The sequence below is a fragment of the Brachypodium distachyon genome, chromosome 3 (assembly GCF_000005505.3).
Source record: "Brachypodium distachyon strain Bd21 chromosome 3, Brachypodium_distachyon_v3.0, whole genome shotgun sequence".
NCBI classification, from domain to species: domain Eukaryota; kingdom Viridiplantae; phylum Streptophyta; class Magnoliopsida; order Poales; family Poaceae; genus Brachypodium; species Brachypodium distachyon.
Window position 1 is genome coordinate 12701261 of NC_016133.3, and position 23688 is coordinate 12724948.

Below are 23688 nucleotides of genomic sequence, written 5' to 3' on the forward strand. Positions count from 1 at the left end.
CCCTCCTACTAGCCAGAAACTGCATATTAGTCCTAATATTGATGGTTTCTTTTCATTAATCGTTTATTTTTTAGGAAATAAAATATATTTTTAGGAAATGGATAAAGTTCCTTTATTAGGTAATGATTTATTTTCCATTATATACAATCAATTCCGATTCCAACACGAGGGGACACACCATCAGATAATTCACGTTTACAAAGTACATAACTGAGATGATCCATGCGCCTATCTCTTATTCACCTTGAGTTTGGAAGCAGTTTTCTTTATTCGAACGACTTCGTAAATGTGCTAAACTATATATGCGACAACATTACTCGTCTAGGCTAGGATCTTTTACCGCCCTGAGTTTAGAAGGAGTTTTCTTTATTCGAACGCCTACGTAAATGTGTTAAACCATATATGCCACAACATTACTCGTCTAGGCTAGGATCTTTTACTCGTCCTGAGTTTGGAAGGAAATTTCTTTGTTCTTGTAAATGTGTTAAACCGTATATGTCACTCCAGTCTTGTCTAGACCAGGTTCTCTTATTCACCTTGAGTTTGGAAGGAGTTTTCTCTATTCAAACACCTTCGTAAATGTGCTAAACCATAAATGCCACTCCATTGCTTGTCTTGGCCACGATCTTTTACTCAGCCAAGTTTGGAAAGACTTTTCTTTATTCTCGTAAATATGCTAAATCATATATGTCACCCCATCACGCGTCTAGGCTAGAGAAGACTTATTTTATTCGCACCCCTAGAATAATTCCAAATATTTTGGAAACATGATAGGAGATTTGCCGTTCTTATTACAAAGGTACATCCAGTTTTAGTTATCAGGATCAAAGCCAAAAAGAAACCCTAACACAACCTCTCGAATAATTCAAAGTTAACAGCTATCCCATCATTCAAAGTTAACAGCTATCCCATCACTACACAGTCGTCTTGCATATTCCAGAACAGTGGCGGAGGAAGGGGGCATCAGTGGCCAAGGCCGGCCTAACATCAAGCATTTCCACGTAATATGAGAAAACAGTATAATTTGTTTGATTCCTTTACTTGGCTTCCCTCAACAGCAAAAATATACGAATTCCTGCCACTGCCACTGCTCCAGAACGTACAAAGAAAGCATAAAATTGTGCTATAGATTGCGTACTCTTGTTATCTTGCAAAAAAGTAAGTGAAATTTAGTTGATGAAGAAGAAAAATCCTTGCAAATTGACAAGAGTTCCAATTGGTATGCAATTGTTGCAAAAGCAATAGTTTTTTTTCCTCCTTCAAAAATCTTCCATTCCATGAGTCATGCATGGATTCCAGAGACAGACAAGTTAACAGATGAAGTGGCAATCACCAATGCCCACCAGGAGCATATACACACAGTTTCCATGCTGGTTTCTTCAGACTAGCTAGAGCACACATACATACACACCAATCCTTCAAACTGTCTGTCATGCTTACTGAGAGGGTAAGCCATAAATTTCACCCAAAAAGAAAAATCAGATCATACTACATTGAATTGCCACCCTACTGGGTACTGTTCCTGACATGAACGAGATTCCTCAGCTCCTCAAATGCGTCCATTGTCTCTGTGTCGAAACCTCCGGCAAACTGAAAAGAAAAAAGCTCCTAATTTAGAATATGCAGCTTACAGTATTTGAATGAAACATACAAATTTGACAAAACAGGATTTGTTGCTGAGAAATTTTGTCCAGAAGAGGCCCCAAATAACCAGAGGTTCTCAAGGATAGATAGCATCGAAGGTAAATATGAGATGGACATAAGGAAGATACAATAGCTATGATAGGTGGAGATCATCATTTGCTAAGAATAACTGCTAATCTGATCAGCACGGTATTCGATACGGCCATAAGCCTTTGCTGTCCAATATTTTGGGGCAAGTTACTGCTACAATGTTTTACCTGATGAATTCTGAAGGCAAATCTGACAGCCTGAAGCAGCATATACTCCAGAGCTGGATCCTTGTTGAGGGGTCCCATATACTGAAGTTCCATAGCCACTCTTTTCATGTACATATTTGCTAATTTGACAGAAGCGAATTTTATCTGCAGTGACCAAGAAAAGTGGATAAGACCATAAGGGGTCATTCCAATAATATAAAGTATTGCAGCAGATCTTTCAGACTCCTGTTCCTCTATAGAATGCCATGGCATCAAGTGAATCAATAACAGTTCAGAAGCAAACAAGAATAATTCCTAGGCAAGCTCATCAGCAACGCATTCAAACGTTAAACACCAATTCTCTAAACACCAATTTATGGAAATAGCAACACATTCAATCAGCAACGCATTCTTTGAGAAACTAGATGATTGTATATTTGTCCATTTTCAAACGTTAAAACTAGATGCTCGTGAAGTCAACAAATAGTTATTTGTGACTTCGCTCTTGGACTTTTTGAAGCATCAATGCAGCGCGATTTGTCTACTGATACTCAAACCTGCAGAGTAAAAGTCAATTACGGAAAATTACAAGTGTTTACCTTGCTAATAAGATTGTTGTCAAGCATCCAGTCAGTAGGAATATTAAACTCCTTACACTGCCTCATCATAGCATCCCTTGTCCTCAGAAGGTTGTAGACACCTCGCTCCGTCCTGAATTAGGAATGCCAACCAAATGTTCAGTACTACATGAAATTCTCCAGTTAATATTTATCAATATATGTGTGTTTTGCATTGTTTTTAGCAAATATGGTCATACTTTTCAGACACTGTAAGCATTTTCTTAAGTGCAATGTCACATGGAAGGCGCGAATCGTCTTTATAGTTAGAGACTTCTGTTTCCAATTTTTTCAGGTCTTGATAGCCAAAAGCTGCCTCTCGTAGAGTGTCTGCCTTCCTCTCGGGCCAATCAAAATGCTTCAGCACTGCTCTCTCATCCACCTTCAAATAATGCAATTGAATGAGAGAAAAAAACTTCAGTGACTGCTGTAACCGGAAAGATTGCTCATGGAAAGGTGATATTATAATATGCATACAAGGAAACCGAGTTCATCATCGAGCCACTTCACAAATGCAACCACATCTTCTATATCTTTGTAAGCTGCATCAGTCACCTCCTTGATCAACGATTTCACAAACTCACCTTGAGTCTCAACATCCGCCTTGATCTGAAATGGAATGAAAAGTCAATGTCAACAGTCAATGCAGGAACTAGGAAGCTTATTGTCATCTACATTATGTCAAATAGTCACTCTACTTACAGCCTGCAAATGTGAAGAACGGTTCTCGATTTCACCAATCATGCTACTCCGCACATTCGCGGAGTTAGCAGTTTCACAGATTGCACCCCCAGAAGTGTCTTTCTTTGAGTCCCTTCTCATAAGTGAATGGTAAAGCTCTGCAACTTGTGGTGCCCTCTTCATGACGCCAGTATTTCTGGTGGAAAACTTAGGAGGAGGAGGCGGCGGAGGTGGTCGGGGTGGATTTACAGTGGATCCATTTGATGGACCAGAATGTGGCACAGAGACTGAAGGTCTTGGTGGAGGGTTTGGAATGCGCAAGGTACGCTTTTCAACATCCAAGCATTGAGACTTGCATACTTCTGGCTTGCCAAGAACAAATCTGGAACCATCAGATTGACCAAAATCATACTTATCCACAAGAAGTTCACGCTTATCCCTGCTTGTCTGATCCTTATTACAGGAAGCTGCTTCATCTGTTGCCTCTGGAAGGCAGATAAAGGTATCAGATTGCCTCCTCTTCATGATGTTCAATTCCTGTGCACATCCCTTTGATCCACCAAGTGAATGCCTGCGTGTTGGGCTCCGGGCTTCTGTGGCTTCAATCCATGCTCTATCAAGAAGAGATTCCTTTTTAGATGCTTGACAGCTCTTATCATTCTGTGACCATTGCTTGATACGTTCAGCAATGCTAAACCTTTTATCATCACAACTGTCCTCACCATTTCTGGCATCACAATGATCATCATTACAAGCCATACCATCATTAAAATCGATATCGGTCATTGCTCTAGCTGCTTGATCTGAGCTGCAGAGCTCATGACGTAGGCATGAATTGATCCATCGAAGATACGCAAGCTCCTCAACCTCAGTTAGTCGACTCATTTGCAAGCCCTCAACTTGCTTGCTCAGGTTTGCATTTGTGTGCCGCAACAAAGAGGCCTCAGCTTGAACCTTCGCAACTATCTCGCTCTGGTGAAAATAAGAAGGGCACGAAAAATATTAGCTAAATAAGACTAGTAATTTCTTCCCTTGCAAATAGTTAAGTTCATGTAATGGTACCTCTGCATTCTTTTCAAGGATAGCCAGTTTGGACTCTGCTGAAGAGAGCTTGATTGCAAGACTTCGTTTCTGAAACTGAAGCTCTTTGTTTAAACGTCGCAGCTCAACAACTTCGAACTCCAAGTTTCCTGAAGAAAATGGATTGTCTCCATCTGTGCTAGATGCCCGATTACCATGTCCATCCAATCTTACAGTTTCTTCATGCTGCTCCACCATAGAAGATAGAGCTGATAGCTGTTCAGAGAGGCTCATTTTCTCAGCTTCTAGTGAAGTTTTAAGGCGTGCAAGCCTGTCAATCTCATTCTTCCTAGAATCAAGCTCCTTCTCGAGTTCCGAAACCCTTGGGTTTTCTCTGCATTGCCGCACCTCTGATTGCAATGCTGATTCTCTTTCCTTTGACTCGCGTAGTTGTTCCCTGAGATGGTCCAACTCAAGGAAAAGATCATGAGATGCTGGCGACCTGATACCGTGGCAATCAAAGACATGGGGATGAACTTGAGCACCAGCAGGTGAGCAAGGGAAGTCTACTATCAGAGATCTCTTGACCCTAGAATGGTATGGAATCTGTTGATTGTTCTGGTTTACATTTTCCACGCTTGCAAGAGGTGGCTTCTTGCTCGCAACGGCTGCTGTCTTCTTGGTTTTCTTGTCAGCTGTGAACCCCTTGACAATTTGGGACCCCCATGAGGATCCAAACTTGGGCTTCAGAGGATTCTGATTGCTTTTGGAGTCGATCCTTGATCTGCATGGCTTTGTTTGGTTGTCGAACATAATATCCTCCTTCATCTTCTTTGAAGATTTCCACACTTTGAACAGTGACCATGCAACGGTGGCAGAACTTGATTACAATGCTACACTCCTGCAAATAAAAATAGAAGGGCAAATGTGAGCAACTCACCCAGGAACCAATGTCAGCATAATAATATAAAACTAAACAATACAACAATCTGGCATTTCTGAAGAACTGAAGAACCAGAGATACGGAAATGTCGTTTCTAACTTGCCCATAAACATTAAGAAAATAAGCTCATCAACTCAGTATCTGATTAAATGAATGTGTTCTAGTCAGTTTCATGAATGCCTTTGAATTTTGATGCAATCTGAACTCTGAACTCTGAACTCCGAAGGTAGTAAGAGTAACACTTGTCAATAACGCTGAATTTTTTTGACTTGATCTACTATCTCCCGATATCAGTTTACAGCAGTTAGATACACGAACCAAATAACAACTAAAGGTCGTCAACGGCTGGGCAATCAAATCCAGCAATGTACAACGTTATTCCAGTGTTGTGCAGCACAACCGGAAGCTAGCAATGGATTCCAAGCTCCTATAACCCTTTCTGCCCCCCGCACGGCACATTCGCCCAAAATGGCATGGCAAGATCGAATCTTTGAGCATAACTGGCATACTACACATACATGGGAGAATCAGGGACAACAGAGAAGGAGCGATTCCCAGTCTTACTCTTACCTCCCATCCCGCCGGCCGCCGGAGACCACAGGGGCGATTACAAAAGCAGCACCGACAGAACCTGCAACAAAAAAAGGGGTTGATTCAGAGAAGACGAATCTGAGCTGGAGCAAACTCCTCCGGAACCCAGAAATCCCAATATCCTATCCCATCCCCCCCTCCAAACCCCCACCCCATCCAACAACAGCAGCAGCTCAAAACCTCAACAACAACAACAACAACAGCAGCAGCAGCAGCAGCAGCAAAATAGCGGAGATTTTAGACCAGTTCGAGCCCCTAGTACCTAGTACTCCTACTACTCACCGCAGCCCAACCGGAGCCAGCCCGCTGCTGCTGGTGGTGGTGGTGGTGGTAGTTGTGGTGCTGTATCGACGGCCGCTGAACGAAGCAGAAGACGCCCACGAGCAGAGCTGCTGAACGAGGGACGTCCGTGGATGGACGGAGACGGAGACGACAAGGGAACAGGGACAAAGCAAAGCTTCGGATGCTCTCCGCTCCGCCTCGTTCCCCCAGACGCACGCTCGGACAGGACTTTTTTTTCTATCGCCTCCTGTGAGACCTCGCCGGGGACTTCTCCCGAGACGAGACGCGTGTGCTCGCGGCGAGTTCGAGGTCACACTGCTCAGGACTCTGTAGCCTGGAGTAGCCTGCAGTAGTAGTAGCCTCTTGGATTTTGAATTTTGAAATCGGGCCGCGACAAGGCAAAGCCAAGGCTAGCCGTAGGCGGCGGGGTCAGACAGGGAGGACACGGGCGAGGTACTGACGGGTGGAGCCCACATGGCAGGTGGAGCGGCCTGGCTAGTCGTCGGCTTTTTGGTCCCAGTTTTTGTTTTGCTTCTGTCTGTGTACTCCTCTGGCTCTCTGTGCTGAGCTGCTGCTCTTGACTGTCGGAGGGTTAAAGAAAAGTTTACTTAAAATAAAATCAAGAACGTTATTTTTATCTGACAGAAGCCAAAAACTTTTTACCCACCCTGGCCTGGCCGGGTAGAAAACAAGGAGCACTTTTACCTTTTCTTTTTTACTCTTCCAGTTTCAAAATAGACGCCCGCCCTTTCACTGTGTTTTGTAGAAGGTTCCCCGGTTCTACACTGCCATTAAACAAAAAACAAAAAAAGAAGCTAACCAATTTCCTCCTGGAGTATATAATTCATCGTCAGAAGTAAACTGAAAGCCTAAACTTGGCACTGTTTTTGCTACTCTTTCGTCCCTCATAGCAGACCACTCTAGGAAATGTGCAGTCAAACTTTCCTACGTTTTGACAATTAGGTCCGTCTGATGTTGTGTTTGCTTGAACTTTTTTATAGACAAATCTGTATAAAAAGTACTTCTTCTATTCCTACATTTTTATCGTGGTTTTAGTTCAAATTTGCACTAAAATCACGACAAAAATTTAGGAACGGAGGCAAAAACAATTATTTGAACATAGGGCCGTACATATATTTTATTATTTTAATCTCTATTTCTTTCCTGCAAGGTCCATCTTCAATTAACCAAGCAGGCATGCACGTGGGCAAAAATCGATGGTCCATGTCACGCCACATTTCAAATCATTTGGAGCTTAGCTATATACACCGATTTTTGCAATGATGAAAAAGGAGATTAGTGTCAGGGGGTCGATCGTAAATCCAAAACAAAACACCACATGCAGACCTATTAAGACCACGTGCTTGCATGATGCACATCTGATTAGTTAATCAACTAATTCCAGTGTAGAATATCCATTAAGAAGGAGCAAGTACTATACTTACCCAAAATTAAAGAGATGCATGTGGAGTACGTTTAGTTAGACGTTAATACATGGCGCTTGTGATTTTGTGAGGCTTGTGGAGTGCATCGCGCCACCGCCGGTGAGGTCGCTGGGGCAACACGCTGCCAACGGCGAAATCATCGTCGTCGGACCGCGAGACCGACGACATCAACGACAGAAGGTGAAGAGATCATTCGTGCATGTGTTTTGGTAGCGGAACAGTTTGTCGAGGTGGAGTGTTTGCTGAGTCAAGCCAATAGAGTTAAGAGGATCACATTTTGGTTTTAGACTTGATTTGTTAGATCGATGATGGTATAAGTAAGAAGACCAGAACCAAAAGCAATAGTCAAAAGTCACACTTAAGTCTAACCAAACGGGACCTTAGTCTAAGGATACCGACACTCGATGGTATAATGCATAAAAATAGGACTTTTATGACGGTCTTATGAATAAGGTCGTTGCATACTCCGACAAAGTTGACACTAAAACGCAGTTACATGTATCTAGACAAAACAAATTAATGCACTTAATTGTTACGAAATTTAGCATTGAGGATTGCTACAAAAATTAATTGCGTTAATGCGATTTCTATGGTAGTAGAGTAATGAACATTGATGTAGCTTCCCCTATAAAAGGTTTTTTTGTCTCTGCCACAAGACTCACAACCCACAAGTAAGCTAGATCACCAACCATATATGTCTGCAACAACGTTTCACATCCATCAACATACGCCACATCTAACTAATTAAGATCGACGATGGAGAAGTCTACGGCCGTGATGCTGCTTTCGATCCTTGTTGCTTTCGCCATGCTTTCATCTGGTACGGCCAATTATTTACCTGTATGGTCCCAATCAGTTTTTGGGGAAAAAATACACACAAGTATTTTATGTGGCACATTTTATTTTGCAGACGCGGAGGCGTGGTGTAGGAACAAAATTGTGGAGCCAAAATATAGATGCACGAGCGAAGCTTGCAGGGCGAATTGCCAGAAGGAGATAATTGATACGCGGTGCCCAGGATGCAGAGTGGAGCCTAACACCACCTGCTTTCAAGATGCTTGCTACTGCGTCATGTGCTCAAATGCATGATTGACATGCATGTTATATTTATATACAGAAAATATAATTTTTATAGGCAGGTGTGTTGAAGATGAATGAATAATTGAAGTTGTGTGCTCGATCCATATTTCCGTCGATCGTTCCTCCAAAGAATACGTGTGTCTTCGCCAGAAATTACGCCCGAAGTACGCGAACAAGTTAAGAGTCTCTCTGATTCACGGGTTTGGAAAAAAATAGAAATAGGAAAAATGAAGGGCTACGATGTCATGTGCACTTGATCCCTATGGGATTTTGTTTGCATCAAAATTTGTTTGCTTGCACCAAATGATATCTTCCAAAAGGTTCGAGTGGATGAAAATTTTCCTATGAAATGTTCTTAGGAAAAAATGTTATAAGATTCAATCATACAAATCAAACGACCAACGTAGGAAAAATCTTCTATATCTAAGTAGGAGAACCCCACTACTTAATTTTTCTCGACATGCAAGTATGGCACATCATCACATCATTAATTTGTTCACATCTATTTAATGAAAAACTCACTTTTTTTCACATGCATACATGCCACTTTCTATCAAGCTATCACCACACTGAGTGAAGAATCTATCTTACAATTCTATTATTATATGTTTTCAATTCTGGATAATTTTTTGTTGCTACTCAATTTCACTCATGTATGTTAATTAAAATTTTCCGCAACAACGTGCGGCACATCATCTAGTTCCTAAAGATTTCAGGCCTCCAAAATTCTTATGAAATCTTTGAATCAAAGGACTCCAAAATTCTTATAAAAATCTTTGAATCAAAGGAAGCCTAAAGTTCCTCGGGTATCATCTCCCGCCTCTGCCTACATTGACTGGGCGGCCCAAATTATGGAGGCGCTTCGTTGTGTCAAAGATTTTACCACAACCTCTTTCTCTTCCGGCTCAGCTCCAACCACTATGCAATTACCAGGGTTCAAGATTTCAGTTTAATTTCTCTCTAATTAATCCCTCCCAATACTTTCCAATACTCCTAGCGAATGGTAGAGCGAACGAGACCATAAGGGGAAAGATGACGAGCCCTGGCCGCAATAGTACTAATTTATCTGCCAACAGGGGGGTGCTCCTCCTGCTTAGGGCGACTAGAGCGCAACCACCCATTTTGTCAGGACGCATTCATTTGTGTCCGTCGGACAAAACGCACGTCCCAACACAACGAAGCCATCCACTTTTCCATCCGATGAGACCCATTTTCGACTCAAATTGGTCCAGGTTTGGGTGTGGTCGGACAACGCGTAGACACTGTATTTGTCTTTCTTTATGCTCCCTTGTCCTTCCCTGACCCGTTTTGTCTGTGACCAAAACTAAATAATAAAACATACCAAATGGGTGATCGTGTTGGGGGCACTAGCAGACCCAAACGGACACATGCCAGATAAGCCCCTCTGGGGTGTCCGGGTCACCATGCAAACAGATCAAAACACCAAAGCGTCCTCCTTTTCCTGGCGGCGGCGCTCCTCCTTGTCGACGCGGTGACGACGGATGCCGCCAAAGTGCTGAGGTAGCCAGGGTCCTCGTCACCGTCTCCTTCTTTCACCGATGGAGCCGCTAGGGTTTCTACCGACTCGCTCGAGTCGGCAAGCCTCGCGGCGCGGCGAGCGGCCATGTGGGTGGACTCGGTCTCGTCCCGCAGCGGCACGGGGATGCGGGGCAAGCTCTGCAGCCCTCTCCGCCTCCTCCCGGAGAAATGCCTTCCACCGCCGGGCCGTGTCAACGCTGGTATGCCAATGGTGGTACCAGCAGAGCGCTCCCTACCCGGCGAGCGCTGAGGGCGCGCCGCCTCCTCATCGGCGGATGCTCCGCCGCCGCTCGCATTCCCACACCATGGCGGGGAGCTAGGGTCCGGCCTCCGTGGCGAGCGGCGGAGCTTGAGCTCGAGCTATTCACAGACCACATTTTCAATGAAATGTGGCGCCGGACGTGGAGGAGAGGACCGCGGAGGGGAGTTCGGATTTGGATCCGAACAGCCCCCCCCCCCCAGGATAATCTTGAGTTTGAGTCTAGCTAGGTGCATGTGTTTGTGTCCTAATCAGATCAGGAATGTGTCTATGCGTGAGTTAGTAGTGTTCATGTGCATGTGTGATTCAACGTGAGTTGTGTTCGAGTAGGATTAGTAGTTCGTATGGTGTTGGGCTTGTGCGTGTTTATATACGCATGCAACTCTCTAGCTTGTAATCAAGGTCGTGAGTTTTGAGTTCAGAGAAATAAAGAAAAGAGGGTACGTCACGTGCCCTTGGCAATAATCCGGTGATCGTCGTGTGCGTGTGCGTTTTTATGTGATTGATACTTGGGCAACCCCCCCCCCCCCACGATACAAATAGGACAGAAATTCGGGCCGTTTCGCAAACCCGAATTAGGTTTTCAGTTTGCGGCACGTATCTAGTTTGGTCCTTTTTCGGCCCAAAACCGAAAACGCAGTTCGGATCGGCCGTTTATGGTAACTGCTAGAGTCGCTCATCTCTCATTTCTTTCTTTGCTTGGCAACCTTCCCTCCCCGGCCCCATCTCGCTGCCGAGCGCCCAACGGCCCAACTGTCAGGCTTAGAGTGTTGCCCGATAGTTAACAAGTGAAGAGGTATCTACATTCATTTATCCAACGACGGACATTGAAGCAGACAGAACAACTTACTTCAACTGCCGTGAAGTTTCAAGCCTACGGTTTGTTTTCAATAGTTCTATTTACTATTTCGGTGTTACCCTTGTCTGCTTTTATAAAAGACGAGCATGCGAGCTCTGTTATCTCATCTCTGAATTATCATCGATGTTAAACAAAACAATATACGTACTCCCTCGGTCCGGAAATAAGCGGCTTTGATTTGTATAATACGGAGAACTGTCGATAGGGACGAATTCCCCAGTGCTCTGGTGGTATACTTGGTCCCTGATCCCCAGCGGGATCTGACACCAACTCCGTCGCTCGTCTTCCTCCTCGAGCGAGCGCCGGCACCCCCTCCCGCTCCCGTTCCCGAGCGCTCCAGCCCCCTCGCTCCGTCGCTCGTCTTCCTCCTCGCGCGAGCGCCACCACCGCAGGTATCTATCTCCCCTTCAATTCTCTCGTTCCCGACCGTTTCTCCTCCCATCACCCCACCAACAGATCCCGCCCTCTAGCTCCCCGTTTCATCTCCTTAATCTTCCCCAATTCGTAACTGAGGCAAAAATCAAGCCCTACCTTGCCCTACCGGGTCCTCCGCTCTTGCTCCCAATAAATGATTCCTGTTCAATCCCATTTCTCTAGGATGATATGATATCGCCGTGACTGACTCATGCTGTATGCCACTGTAGGGATTCCACCATTGCCGGAAGAGAAAGATCGCTCCTGCGGTGGCGAGTAGAGGTTCCACCATTGGCAGCTGATTCTCAAGGAGCAGGATTCTTACATGATCCCTGTAAACAGGAGGGCAACTCAGCCTAGAGCTGGTAGATCTTCGTGCCCTTTCTCTTGGTTATTACTGTTGCTGCAGATAAATATATGCCTAATGCCATGGCTTTTTCACCCCACGAGTCCTTGAGCATGTGTGCCAACCAGTAGTTGCCATTCTTTGTGTTTAGTTAGTCCATCTAATCCATGCCCCATGAGGCCATGATACAAAGTGATTTTTTTTTATTTTTTTTGCAATGTTCCACCTGAAAAGCTGTCTTTTTTTTACCTCGCAATGCGATTCATTTGGTGTACAAGCACATGCCTAGCTTTCAGAGGCATAAGCGTGCGTATGAGTAGAGCTGCGGCGTTTAATATGGAAAGTAGTAGCATCTCTTTTGGTATTATTTTTGTCTGCATTTCTTCTGCCTGAAGTAATTCTTGTTACGTGGACGTTAATGATTATAGTTGATAGAAAGATAGGCAAGTTGAAGTAAAGCTATTATGTGCAATATTTAAACTGAAGTCAACTGGACATGTGCAACCATTCCAATTTAGTCTTTAAGCAAACAGTTGCCACTTTGCTGCAATCGCATTTTAAGTCAAGTTCACAGTATACTTACTGGTTACTGCACATATGTGCAAAGAGAATTTCATTTTTTTGTGAGGTCCACAGAGCACACTAGTTTGCTCCGTTTGTTTGGTCATGAGTATGCTTCAACTTAATCAATTAGCATAAATTTGTAGTAGTACATCTTGTTTCCTTCATGGCCTATGTTTCTGTTGTTGATAGGGATGGAGTACTTCGATGCTAGGCGCAAGCCACATAATGTCGGGAAAGTCATGGTGGCCCTGGTTGTCATAGTGCTCTGTATATTTGTTCTGAAGCAATCTCCTGGTTTTGGTGGCAATAATGTGGTAAGATGTACATGTATCTCTTATCCTTTTTCCTCCAATCATGTTCCTTCAAATCTGCTTGTCTGGATCGGTTTTTCTCACTTTCACAACACAATTAAAGATCAAAAGTACTGGGTCTTAAAAACTCTGCTCTGAGCTTTCTTTTCTTTTGTTTTATTGATACACACTTCATTGAATAATCTGTTTTAGTCTCAAGCAACTGTAAGAGTAACAGCAAAGCATATCACATCACTTAGGTTATGGAACACTTCCTTGTATAGTCAGCACAAAACAATAAACACAGCTATTCTAGTTATTTCTCATGCACATCTTTACTTCTCCTCTTTGTAGTGCTAACACTCAGATGATGGAACTGACACCCTTCCAGCCAAATAGGCTTTGTTATTGCAATGTGGTTTACAATAGGACGTGGTCCAACTTGAACTTTCATAACTATGTTTGTTGGCACTTCTTGGTGTGGCGAGTTGGGGTCCTAACAAATTGGAGCTTCCATCCATTATGGTAGTTGTATATTATGACAGCTAAGCTACCTGAATAAATAACTCACCTTTTCATGTTGAAGAAAACTATGAGATGAGTCTGCAGATGTAGATAGCTCACATCTCTGAAACTACAGGTTGATAATTTAGTGCGCTGGAAGAAAGTTTGATAAGACATTTTAGAAGCTGTTGCGAAAAGCTCTTAAATAAACACACTGACTTTGTTCCACAGAATCATATATAAGCCGATGTACATATATAAATTTGCCTCGGGTTGTGTGTGGTGAAGCTTGGGTATGACACCATTGGAGCTGAAGAAATTTTCTGGGTTACGAGTAGATGAGTCAGACAAAATCATTTACTTCCCAATTTGATTCAAAGTGTTAGATAAGGAAGTAAAGCCTGGATTAATTCTATTTGCTTACACTTTTGATCACTTCATGCAAGATCTTTCATTTGTTTTCCCTTTTTATTTTGCTGATATGATCATCATGCTATTCTTACATCTTCCTTCATTTAAATTCAAAACTGTAAAGCTGATTCTGGTGGATATACCCCTGCAGTTTTCTCGCCATGAACCTGGGGTTACCCATGTCTTGGTGACAGGAGGAGCTGGCTATATTGGTTCACATGCCGCATTACGTCTGTTAAAGGATAATTATCGAGTTACCATTGTGGTAGTTGTTTTTTTTCTTTATGTTGAATATCTGAATTAATTTGTTCGGCAGATCCTCACTCTTGATGAATTATGTTTATTCTTCTAGGATAATCTTTCTAGAGGAAATAAGGGAGCAGTAAAGGTTCTCCAAGAATTGTTTCCGGAGCCTGGGAGACTTCAATTCATCTATGCTGATCTTGGGGATCAAAAATCTGTATCCTCATTTTATGCTTATAATACTATCTACTTGTCCTTTCTTCAGTTATATTCAAGCTCTTGTTTGGCACTTAACCAGATTCCAGGTCAACAAGGTATTTGCTCAAAATGCATTTGATGCTGTGATGCACTTTGCAGCTGTTGCCTACGTGGGTGAGAGTACAATGGAACCTCTTAGGTGAGTTATTGCCTTATTGATAGTTCGACCCTTCCATTGAGTTTCAGGGAGGGTTCCAGTTACCATATTAAGCCCCACCCACCTTACTCTTTAGTGCATGCTTGTGTAGAATGACCTATGTATATTGCACTAGGGGAAAAGACACCTTATGTTTTTTTTCTTAACAGACAGCTTTTGTATAATCCATGGCACACTAATGTTAACACCTCAATCATGCACTTGATAATGTTGTAGTTCTTCAGATACTGCTATTAAATGTTTGACAGTCTCAACTACTCAACAGGTATTATCACAATATTACATCGAACACCTTACTGATTTTGGAGGCTATGGCTTCTCATGGAGTCAAGACCCTTATTTACTCTAGTACCTGTGCCACCTATGGAGAACCCGAGAAGATGCCTATAATAGAAACGACACCTCAGGTAGTTATTTTTAAGATGCTTCTTTAAGTGCAGGTGATTATTTCTTAGGTGTCCTTTAGAAAGGCTATGTTTCCGGATAGTTGTTCCATTTCATCTTTGCATCGCTGAAAAGGCAAATCCAAATCTGTTACTTAAATAATTTATTATTCACTTCCTTATAGTTCTTTGTATTTACCTGTGGGATTTTTCAGATATTTGTGGTATTCTTTCCTAATTAGTTGATACTGTACCTTCATGCAGTTGCCAATTAACCCCTATGGAAAAGCCAAGAAAATGGCAGAGGACATCATACTAGATTTCTCGAAGAGAACGGATATGGCTGTCATGATTTTAAGGTTGGTTATTTCTCAACTTATACAAGTTAAGAATTTCTGAGCGCATAATTGATTTGGACTGACGAAAAAATTCTGTCTTAGATATTTCAATGTTATTGGATCAGACCCAGAGGGAAGATTAGGTGAAGCTCCTAGGCCTGAACTACGAGAGCATGGAAGGATCTCTGGGGCATGCTTTGATGCAGCATTAGGAGTCATTTCAGGATTGAAGGTATTTTCCTCCCTGGTAGTTTAGTCTGTTGCTGCATACCAAGTTGTGCATATGAGTTTTTTCTTATTACAAAGTAAATACCAGGCCTGTATTATTGATACTAAAAGGTAATTTAGTGGTGAAGCTGATGAATATTCATGAATTAATTGCAGGTTAAAGGAACAGATTATTCTACAGCTGATGGAACCTGCGTAAGAGACTACATTGATGTCACAGATCTAGTAGATGCTCATGTGAAAGCACTCAACAAGGCAGAGCCTAGTAAAGTTGGCATTTACAATGTTGGCACTGGAAGAGGTTTGACAATACGAGATTTCTGTATTATTTACGTAAATGCGCTTAATTATTTGCTCATACAAGGACAGATCATGTCTTTCAATTAAACGATACGTAATCAATTACTGAAAGTTGGCATAGAAGAGCATGCAAAGAATGATTCTGGATAAAAAAAATCTTTGCTGAATATACATGAAAAGTCTGCATAAGGGTTATATACTAATACCATGATGTGTATCAAAATGGAAGAATAATTGAAGTTCTCCTATCAAATCGTCTCCCGATTCATCTCCTGTATTCAATGTGCTGTCACTGTCAGCACCAACCTGCCCTGATATATCTATGGTCTTCTATTCAGGTCGTTCAGTTAAGGAGTTTGTGGATGCCTGCAAACAGGCAACTGGGGTTGACATCAAAGTAGAGTACCTCAGCAGGCGGCCAGGAGACTATGCCGAAGTATTCAGTGACCCTGCAAAGATCAACAAGGAGCTAAACTGGACTGCGCAACATACCGACCTCAAGGAGAGCCTGTCGGTCGCATGGAGATGGCAGAAGTCGCATCCGCATGGCTATGGGGCAAACTAAATACAGCCTGCCAGCCAATAACTCCGCTGAAATCTCGATACATATGATTCATTAGTTAGTGTGGTATAGGATCCTGGTGCTATACTCCTTCCAAAGTCTGCTTCGTTCTTACACCTTCTCTTCTTTTTTCGTTTTTCAAAGGTTTGTCTTTTGCTAGCGCAAATGTAATCAGCGATCCGGGTATGCTGGAAATCCTGGAAGCAGTCCTGCAAGAGGAGATTGTTGATCAAAAGAATTGTACATCTCTTCTGCCATTCCAATCTTTACTGTTGTTATCTCCGAAACGGGTTGTGAATTTCCTGATGTGTTTGGCTGCATTGTTCTAGAGCAACATGGTCGTGCAACATATCTACCCGTTTCCTTTCAGCACCATTTGTCCTGCAACCATTTTCTTTCAGTATCATTTAGGATGTATCTGGACAAGTGGATTTTGCATGTGTTCACGTAAAATTCTTGCTATCCTTTGAAACTGCGTGCCTCCTTTTATTTTTTTGAGCAAAAAACTTCATGCCTTCCAAGGTCTAAACCATTCTCAAATTACGCCGAGAAGCCTATGCAAGTTCCATCTATGGCGAAAATTCTTGGTCGGAATCCTTGAAAAATGGCTGCCCAAAATCATCAGAAAAAAAGGTACCTGTGATAATACAACCAGGATTGCATCTCAAATCAGAATCACCAACAGCGACAGGATTGCATCTGCACCTGACGCTCGTCAGTTCCCATCAGTTAACAGCTGCCTAACGACAGAGAACCTTGTCTCAAGTCTCAACCTCTTCACCCGAAGATGCAAACAACCCAACCTTCATCAATACATACAAAATGCATTCCTTATGTAGTTTCATGAGTGACATCCAGATCTCAACAGTGAGACCCTGCCAGCAGTTTGGTGGCCAGTAGAGCATTTTGGGATTGCTTGTTTGTGTGAGGCAAGTAGAAAATGGAAACAAACAGGAGACTGCTTTGGGACAGTGACTACTGACTAGACTAGCAGCAACAGGTGACCAAAACACACGCACACACATGTAATAATATATGCAACAACAGAGCACACATGTGGATTGGATTGTGCAAATACCCACCAAACATTTCTTCTGGAGAAGAAAGAACTTGTTTCACCATCATCACTGTCATCACATTTATTCTTCAGTTCGAGATGGATACGAATTTCTGAAAGTATGCTGCATTAAAAGCTAGTTTTCTTCGCTCTACATCGCGATAATCGTGGTGTCGCGCCATGACAACGAACGCGGTTGCATCAATCCCATGTATACCTAGGCATGGGTGACCCGGCCCGAAGCCCGACGTCCCGGGCCGGGCTCGGGCCTCACTTTCCCATCCCAAGCCCGGCCCGAAAGCCCGAAATGATTAAAACGGGTATTTTTTTTAAGGAAAAATAGGTATAAAAATCATTTATTTATTCTGAAAATAATTATTTTAATGCTTAAATGGCCTATTTTTGAGGTTTCGGGCCGTGCCGGGCAAGGCTCGGGCTTCAGGTTTGACCGTCGGGCTTTATACCCGGCCCGGCCCGGGGTTTGCCCAGATATAATCCCATGTGAGACAAAGGGAGGTAAGTTAAATTTAAAACCATGTAAACTACCTCGGTACATCTTTTGGAACACAACCGAAAACACCCGAAAAATGCGTACGTAATCCTGCATGAAATTCCGATACTATTTCACGTTTCATTTACCTTTGTTTGCCCGGTTGCCTGAATTATTTCTCTTCCTTGAGAAAAACTATTCCTAGTTTCCCCCTCCTTTCTCAAACATAGCTTCTGAATTTTGTTTCAACATCTATTTACTGTTTTTCTTATTACAGGAGATCGCATTTTTTTTTAGATCAATGGAGGATCACGGAATCACAGTTAGTTACCTCTCATTTTTTTAGAACAAAGTTACTCCACTTTTTTTTTTAGGCCTACTCCACTTTTTTTTGGAGGTTCAGAGTAAGTTTATTTTTAGAACAAGTCACTCATCTGAGTCATCTCTGACGGAGAACCAAATGCACACAGCCCAATATACACTCATTGCTTACGGGGCTTGTAACAGCCCATCATGTCCAGGCCCATATTCTCGAAGCCACTGCTCCTAGGGTTTCTCTTCTTGTAACCCCCGAGGCGCCGTCTTCCTCCCACTTCCCCCCATTCTCCCCACCGCCGCCGCCGCAGGAGAAGAGAAGCAGCAGCCGCGCCAAGGAAGGAGAGAGGAGTTCGCAAGGAGGCGACCGACGATGAGGGCCAAGGTAACATCCGCACGCCCCTAATCCCCGGAAAACCCATATCTGGTCCTGTTATTCCAGTTCTTACCTTAGATCCGTCCATGGCGATGGATGCTTGGCTTTGTTAGTTCGTTCTGTTCATGGTCGGGAGCTATGATTACAAAGAGAGAGGCTCGAGTGGCGCGAACGGAACAAGTTCTCGGGAAACCCTAGCGAGCCGGCAGATCTCGCCGTCCGCCTCGCTCGTGCCCACGCCCGGTTGCTGCCCCTACGGCGGCGCCGGACGCCGGGACGAGCAGCTGCTTAGCCGGGTTTGGGACGGTGGAACGCGAGGTGCCGCCTGCCGGTCCTCGCTGCGGCGGCGGCGGTGGAGACGGAGGGAGTATTTATTTGAGACTTTTGGTCGATCGATCGATCTTTGGATGGATCGTGTGGGCTTGGTATCTCGTGTTCCGTTTGCTCCAAATCCCGTGCTCGGAGTTGCTCGTGCGGTGGCGCGGGCGCTCGGTCGTGCGTCGGTCTGTCGGCTCGTTAGGGTTTCCCTGCCACGGTGAAGGTTTCCTAATACACTTGATATGAGCCCTCGAGTTGTTGAACTATTTCAGATCTTGCTGCGTCCGATAGATCACCGTGTTGATCTTACATTCAATTGTATATGCGCTGTCTTTTATTTTGGTTTGTTCAACGCATAACACGGTCTAGTGCTTGCTTCTTTAGTCCTCTCTGTTTGCTGTCGGCGCCAATTTACCTGTTGTTTCTTCAGTGATACGAGTAGTACCATGAAACTGTGTTACCTGGTTGTATCATCATAGGCTTATAAGTGTGTTCTGTAGAATATTGTTAGAAAATGTAGAACGTAGACAAATTACTCATGTGCTTGCCAATCACCAGTTCAGTTGGCCTTGGAAGGATGTTCATAATGAGCAGACTAATGAGAATTCTTGAGATTCTCAATAGAAGGCGATTTTCTTGCGTGCTTGCTTTTTACCAGTTCATTATCTCTAGATGGATGATAATAATTGATAGACTGCCATGTGGTTGTAGAATGGACAAATGGTATTAAGTAATTAGATGATTTCCTATGTTAAATTGTCACGTAGTTGTAGCATTGAGTAGGTGATGAACTCCCATGTTGAACTGCCATGTAGTTGTAGCATATACAATGCTTTCACGGTCACAAATTGTGCTTCTTTTTTTTTGCTTTTCCTGGTTTGTTCTGCTTTGTTTACTATCTGTACCTGGCAAACCCATTAAGTCGATGGAGTTGCTTCTGTTTATTTTGGAAACAAAATGCCTGTTGAGTCTGCCATTTGTTAGTCATCTGTGCAGCCATACTGTAGTTCTTGTGTTCCTCTACTGACAGCTTTTGAAACTTTTCTTACTGTTTCTGAAATGCCTTTGAGATTGTCTTTTATTTGTCCTCTGTTATATAGTTCATGTGTTCCTCTACCGATATTTTTTGAGATAATTACATCTGTAACGGTTTCTGATGCCATTTCTAATGGATTTATCTTATGATCCAGTGGAAGAAGAAGCGCATGAGGAGGCTGAAGAGGAAGCGCCGAAAGATGAGGCAGCGATCGAAGTAGGCCGGCTCAGGGAGACGGATGATGAGGGTGGTGGTGATGGTGTGTTGTAGCTATCCATGTCTTTGGGCTGCGACTGTCTTGGCACGGCATCTCCACCATTCATCTGTCGAACCGCTGCTTGTTTCAGACCTGCACTTGACCTGATGTTATTGTTGCTTTTAGTACTATCAGGAGTTTTGCACTTGGAACCAATCAGCTATCGTGTAAGAACTATGTTGAGGAGCTTTATTTGCTGCTAATATCCAGCCATCATATTTTTCCTGTGTTGTTCTATGTCTTCTTTTCCTGCATTTATCATTGTTATGTTGGTGCTCCCTCTCTGTTGACGACCTGCGCAGTTAGCATTAGCTAATCGGATGACTAGCTGGAGGTGCGAGCGTCCATTGGCATTTGGCCTCTTTCGGTGAAGCAGGCCGCCAGTTTCGTGTTGTCTGGAGGAGCATCAGGTACTATAAATAATTTTGACCAATTCTGAATACGATTCAAGATTATTAGACCCAAGAGACCAAATGTTCAACCTACGTTTGAACATGGGCTGAATATTACATGGATCCAGTGAGCTCCACTGCATGTAACGAACGGCACCTCTCTCCTTATGGTTGGCCAAGTGTGAACGAATTTTTCTTAATGTTGTACATATCATCATGCCAAGTGCGTTTGGAACCCCCCAATCCAATAAAAAATAAACTTGATTTGAATTTGTGATTCGTATTTGAACTCTCTTTTTTGAAATAATGATCTCACTTTATGTATTCAACATAATGAATACAATTGATTGAGAAATACCTAAAACAACTACTACAAAGATTTCGGATAAACCAAAAGTTACATGAATAATAACAAGACGACAACAAAGCCATTCATTTTGATATTTTCTAAATCTTTTGTACGAAACCTAGAAGATCAAACGTGTACAAGTTTGGCTAACCTTGTAGATTTACGTAGCCGCATGCGCCCCCCACTCGAGCGGTTGAGAGCCTAAAATCATTGGACGCGGCGGGCTAGGGGCACGCATCTCTCAAGGAAAATTCACACTGTTGACTCGTTGCTTAACCGATGAGAAAGAATACCAAAATCACAATGGAACGGAAGGACTAATAAATTAGCAAATAGATCCAGTCCTGTGTCTCTGCCCTAGCTCGTCTTCTGTTCTCCCCATCGTCGCTGCCGCCGCCACAGCCCGTACTCGCCCACGCTGGCTCGCCTCCTTCCTCTCTCGTCACGTTGGCGCCACGTTGGCTCCGACGAGTGGGCTCTCCTGTCAAGTTTTGCATCAAAATGCAGTCAACTGTGAAATCAGTGCGCGAGAGTACAATGGACCACAAAAGCGGTGGTGATTTGAAAAAATAAAAAAATGTGGTTTTCCGTGTCTCAAATGTGGTGGTTTTGAATAATTTTCTCTAATATTAATAGATGGTGGTTTGTGTTATCTAAAGTATTCCCTCCGATCGGAGGAATATTCAATTACTGGATGCAGTAAATTGAAATTAAACATCTTATCTATGCAAATTTATCTTATCAGTATTAAATTACTGGAGTAACATTTTTAGTGCTTCTATTTTTTCGAAATATACTTGAATTCAATTTGTTTGTTTCAAACTGAGCTTAAGAAAAGCCCATTTATTAGGCCTAACTGGAGGCCCAGCAAGCGTCCTCTCGACCCACTAATTATTCGCTTCGTCTCGAGCCCTCTCGATGGAACCCCCACTCGAATGGACGGCTCTGATCTTCCCGCCGCCTCCTGCCCCACGGCCACCACCGGCGTCGCCGGCGACGGACCTCCGGAGACCGCCGGCGAGGACCCTGCCACGGCGACCCATCCGGAGCGGTGCGAGGCGCTGGCCGCCGCCATCGCGGGGGTGCTAGGCGGCGCGCTCGAGGAGCACGAGGCCCGCGCCGCGGCCACCGCCCGGAGCCAGGGCGAGCTCGCCGCCGCCATCGACCGCCTCAACGGAGGTAGGTGATTAGATATCCCTTCCTTCTCCTTGGCCTCACATTCACTTGCTCTCTGCTGCTGAATCCGCTGACCCCTGCTCCTGGATCGTCTTCGCCCTAGGGTTTGGGGTGAGTTCTGTCGCTAGCTAGCGTTGAGGTGTCTCTGCTATATTGCTTAGTGAGTTGATTGGTTGATACAAGTGAATGGATGTAGGACTTTAGCTTTGCTCGATTTGGATGAATCGAAACTTAACGACCGTATTTGACATCTGATTGAACTAAGGACTAACAGATTCTGCTTCTAACTCTTGAATTGTTGGAATCTTGTTGGTTAATTCTACCACTCTTACCTTTTTTAATGCACATTTTGATTCTAGTGCACTTTTGACTTTTTGAGCAGTACTTGTTGGCATTCTTATCGATGTGAACTGAAGATAAATCTGTTTGATGTATAGATTGTCAGGGATAGTACTCGTTTTCATTTTGTCATTCATAATGCAGAGTGGTATTTTAAGTTACCATAGTTGAGGGTTGACTTGACAGTAATTCTTTACTCACTTGGGGATCTTAACAGCGGTAAAGATCGAATCACCATTTGTTTGTTATTGCAACTTGCTAAGGTAACTGTACCTTTGGTTATGTTCCCAATTTACCATAACGATTAAAGTAAATCATCATTTAATGTACATCTCCTTTCATTCGGGAATTTTTGATCTTACTGCTTGTCTTGCTGTTCATTTATTTCTGATTCAAATTTATTGTTTTATTGGCCTGATATATTATTTCCAACATGTACCGCTGCATCTGATTAAATTGTTGGCAACTTGGTATGCGCGCTTATGAATTATATGAAATTAAAGCCTATTGGTTTCTGCAGAACTAGACAAGCTATTGGAGAATGCACCCTCCCCGGTAATAGCGCAACATGCAGCAAGGATTTCCTCTATCCGCAAGAGAGTTTTAGCACTGAACATGCTACTGAGAGCCATACAAAGACGTATAGATAACATTGATAGAATGGTTTCTACTGGTGTTACGAGTGGTACTGTTCACTACATTTTATATGATTCTATTTTTCACTATTCGGGAGGATAAACCTTATCAATCATGATAGCCATCCCATGTTTTCTTTGCAGATCATCCATCTCGTGCACAGTTGCAGAACCATAATTAAACTTGGATTTAGGTAAACCACTTACTCTATTATCATATCATTTTTTAGAACATAACTATCATCTCATTTAACATGTGGTAGTCATGATAAGCCCGAGTACACAGGATCAAAAGGAAAATCCGTCTCCTAACGCCAGTGCTACGAAATGCAGGACCAAGAAGGAATTCCGCTGTTGTCTCTCTAGTGTACACCATTTCTGTCCTCGGAGTTGTCATTCAATTGCAGATTCAGGCGACATTTCACAAGAGGCTGCATGGATGAAGAGTGATTATCGCAACATGCCCTCCAAATACGCTCACAATCGCTCCATTTATTTTTTGTCGTTAAGTGGAACAGTTGTCTTTTTGTTGGATCAATCTCTTCTCCTTGGTGTCGCAGACAGTGAAATGCGCTTCAGATGTACCATTTGCACTTTTGTACCATTTTCTTCTGAAGAATTTGTCTTAACATGTACAATGAACAATAGATTACAATCAGTAAATAATAATTTAGCTCAGACCGTGTTGAAATTTGGGATAGATGGCATTATGTCGTGGCTATCGGAGATAGCAATGACTTGAATTCATCAACCAT

The 23688-nt window shown here is 43.2% G+C and overlaps 3 protein-coding genes and 1 long non-coding RNA gene across 5 annotated transcripts; 3 read left to right on the forward strand and 1 right to left on the reverse strand.

Annotated features, from left to right (window-relative positions):
- Window positions 1-1216: 1216 nt before the first annotated feature.
- LOC100823791 (protein CHUP1, chloroplastic) lies at window positions 1217-6358 on the reverse strand. 2 transcript variants are annotated; one of them, XM_010235974.3, is made up of 9 exons: window positions 6015-6358; window positions 5712-5772; window positions 4241-5099; window positions 3200-4150; window positions 2975-3106; window positions 2698-2879; window positions 2480-2591; window positions 1902-2045; window positions 1217-1590 (listed from the first exon to the last, which is right to left on the reverse strand). In XM_010235974.3, the coding sequence occupies exons 3-9, from the start codon at window positions 5024-5026 to the stop codon at window positions 1507-1509; spliced, it is 2391 nt and encodes a 796-aa protein (XP_010234276.1). In that variant the 5' UTR covers window positions 5027-5099; window positions 5712-5772; window positions 6015-6358; the 3' UTR covers window positions 1217-1506. The 2 variants fall into 2 exon arrangements, with proteins under 2 accessions (XP_010234276.1, XP_014755639.1); XM_014900153.2 differs by having other exon boundaries at window positions 5995-6358.
- Window positions 6359-11403: 5045 nt separating this feature from the next.
- Window positions 11404-16566, forward strand: LOC100824101 (probable UDP-arabinose 4-epimerase 3). Its single transcript, XM_003573291.4, has 11 exons — window positions 11404-11588; window positions 11841-11975; window positions 12710-12834; window positions 13877-13990; window positions 14078-14185; window positions 14274-14365; window positions 14649-14790; window positions 15031-15125; window positions 15207-15336; window positions 15489-15633; window positions 15971-16566. The coding sequence occupies exons 2-11, from the start codon at window positions 11936-11938 to the stop codon at window positions 16195-16197; spliced, it is 1218 nt and encodes a 405-aa protein (XP_003573339.1). The 5' UTR covers window positions 11404-11588; window positions 11841-11935; the 3' UTR covers window positions 16198-16566.
- A 1716-nt stretch (window positions 16567-18282) lies between these two features.
- Window positions 18283-20273, forward strand: LOC100824408. Its single transcript, XR_731353.3, has 2 exons — window positions 18283-18441; window positions 19941-20273. It is a non-coding gene; the product is annotated as an uncharacterized LOC100824408 (long non-coding RNA).
- A 1410-nt stretch (window positions 20274-21683) lies between these two features.
- LOC100833799 lies at window positions 21684-23626 on the forward strand. The gene is made up of 4 exons (XM_003571301.3): window positions 21684-21962; window positions 22819-22983; window positions 23078-23127; window positions 23267-23626. Exons 1-3 carry the CDS (start codon window positions 21719-21721, stop codon window positions 23113-23115), a joined length of 447 nt encoding a protein of 148 aa, XP_003571349.1. The 5' UTR covers window positions 21684-21718; the 3' UTR covers window positions 23116-23127; window positions 23267-23626.
- Window positions 23627-23688: the final 62 nt, after the last annotated feature.

Coding starts and splice junctions, on each gene's coding strand:
- LOC100823791 (XM_010235974.3), bottom strand. CDS start 5,026: ATGAAGGAGGATATTATGTTCGACAACCAAACAAAGCCATGCAGATCA. Junction 3,107..3,199: donor GTTCTTCACATTTGCAGGCT/GTAAGTAGAGTG, acceptor ATTCCATTTCAG/ATCAAGGCGGATGTTGAGAC. Junction 2,592..2,697: donor ATGCTTACAGTGTCTGAAAA/GTATGACCATAT, acceptor TTCCTAATTCAG/GACGGAGCGAGGTGTCTACA.
- LOC100833799 (XM_003571301.3), top strand. CDS start 21,719: ATGGACGGCTCTGATCTTCCCGCCGCCTCCTGCCCCACGGCCACCACC. Junction 21,963..22,818: donor CATCGACCGCCTCAACGGAG/GTAGGTGATTAG, acceptor TGGTTTCTGCAG/AACTAGACAAGCTATTGGAG. Junction 22,984..23,077: donor TTCTACTGGTGTTACGAGTG/GTACTGTTCACT, acceptor TTTTCTTTGCAG/ATCATCCATCTCGTGCACAG.
- LOC100824101 (XM_003573291.4), top strand. CDS start 11,936: ATGATCCCTGTAAACAGGAGGGCAACTCAGCCTAGAGCTG. Junction 13,991..14,077: donor ATTATCGAGTTACCATTGTG/GTAGTTGTTTTT, acceptor TTATTCTTCTAG/GATAATCTTTCTAGAGGAAA. Junction 14,366..14,648: donor AGTACAATGGAACCTCTTAG/GTGAGTTATTGC, acceptor ACTACTCAACAG/GTATTATCACAATATTACAT.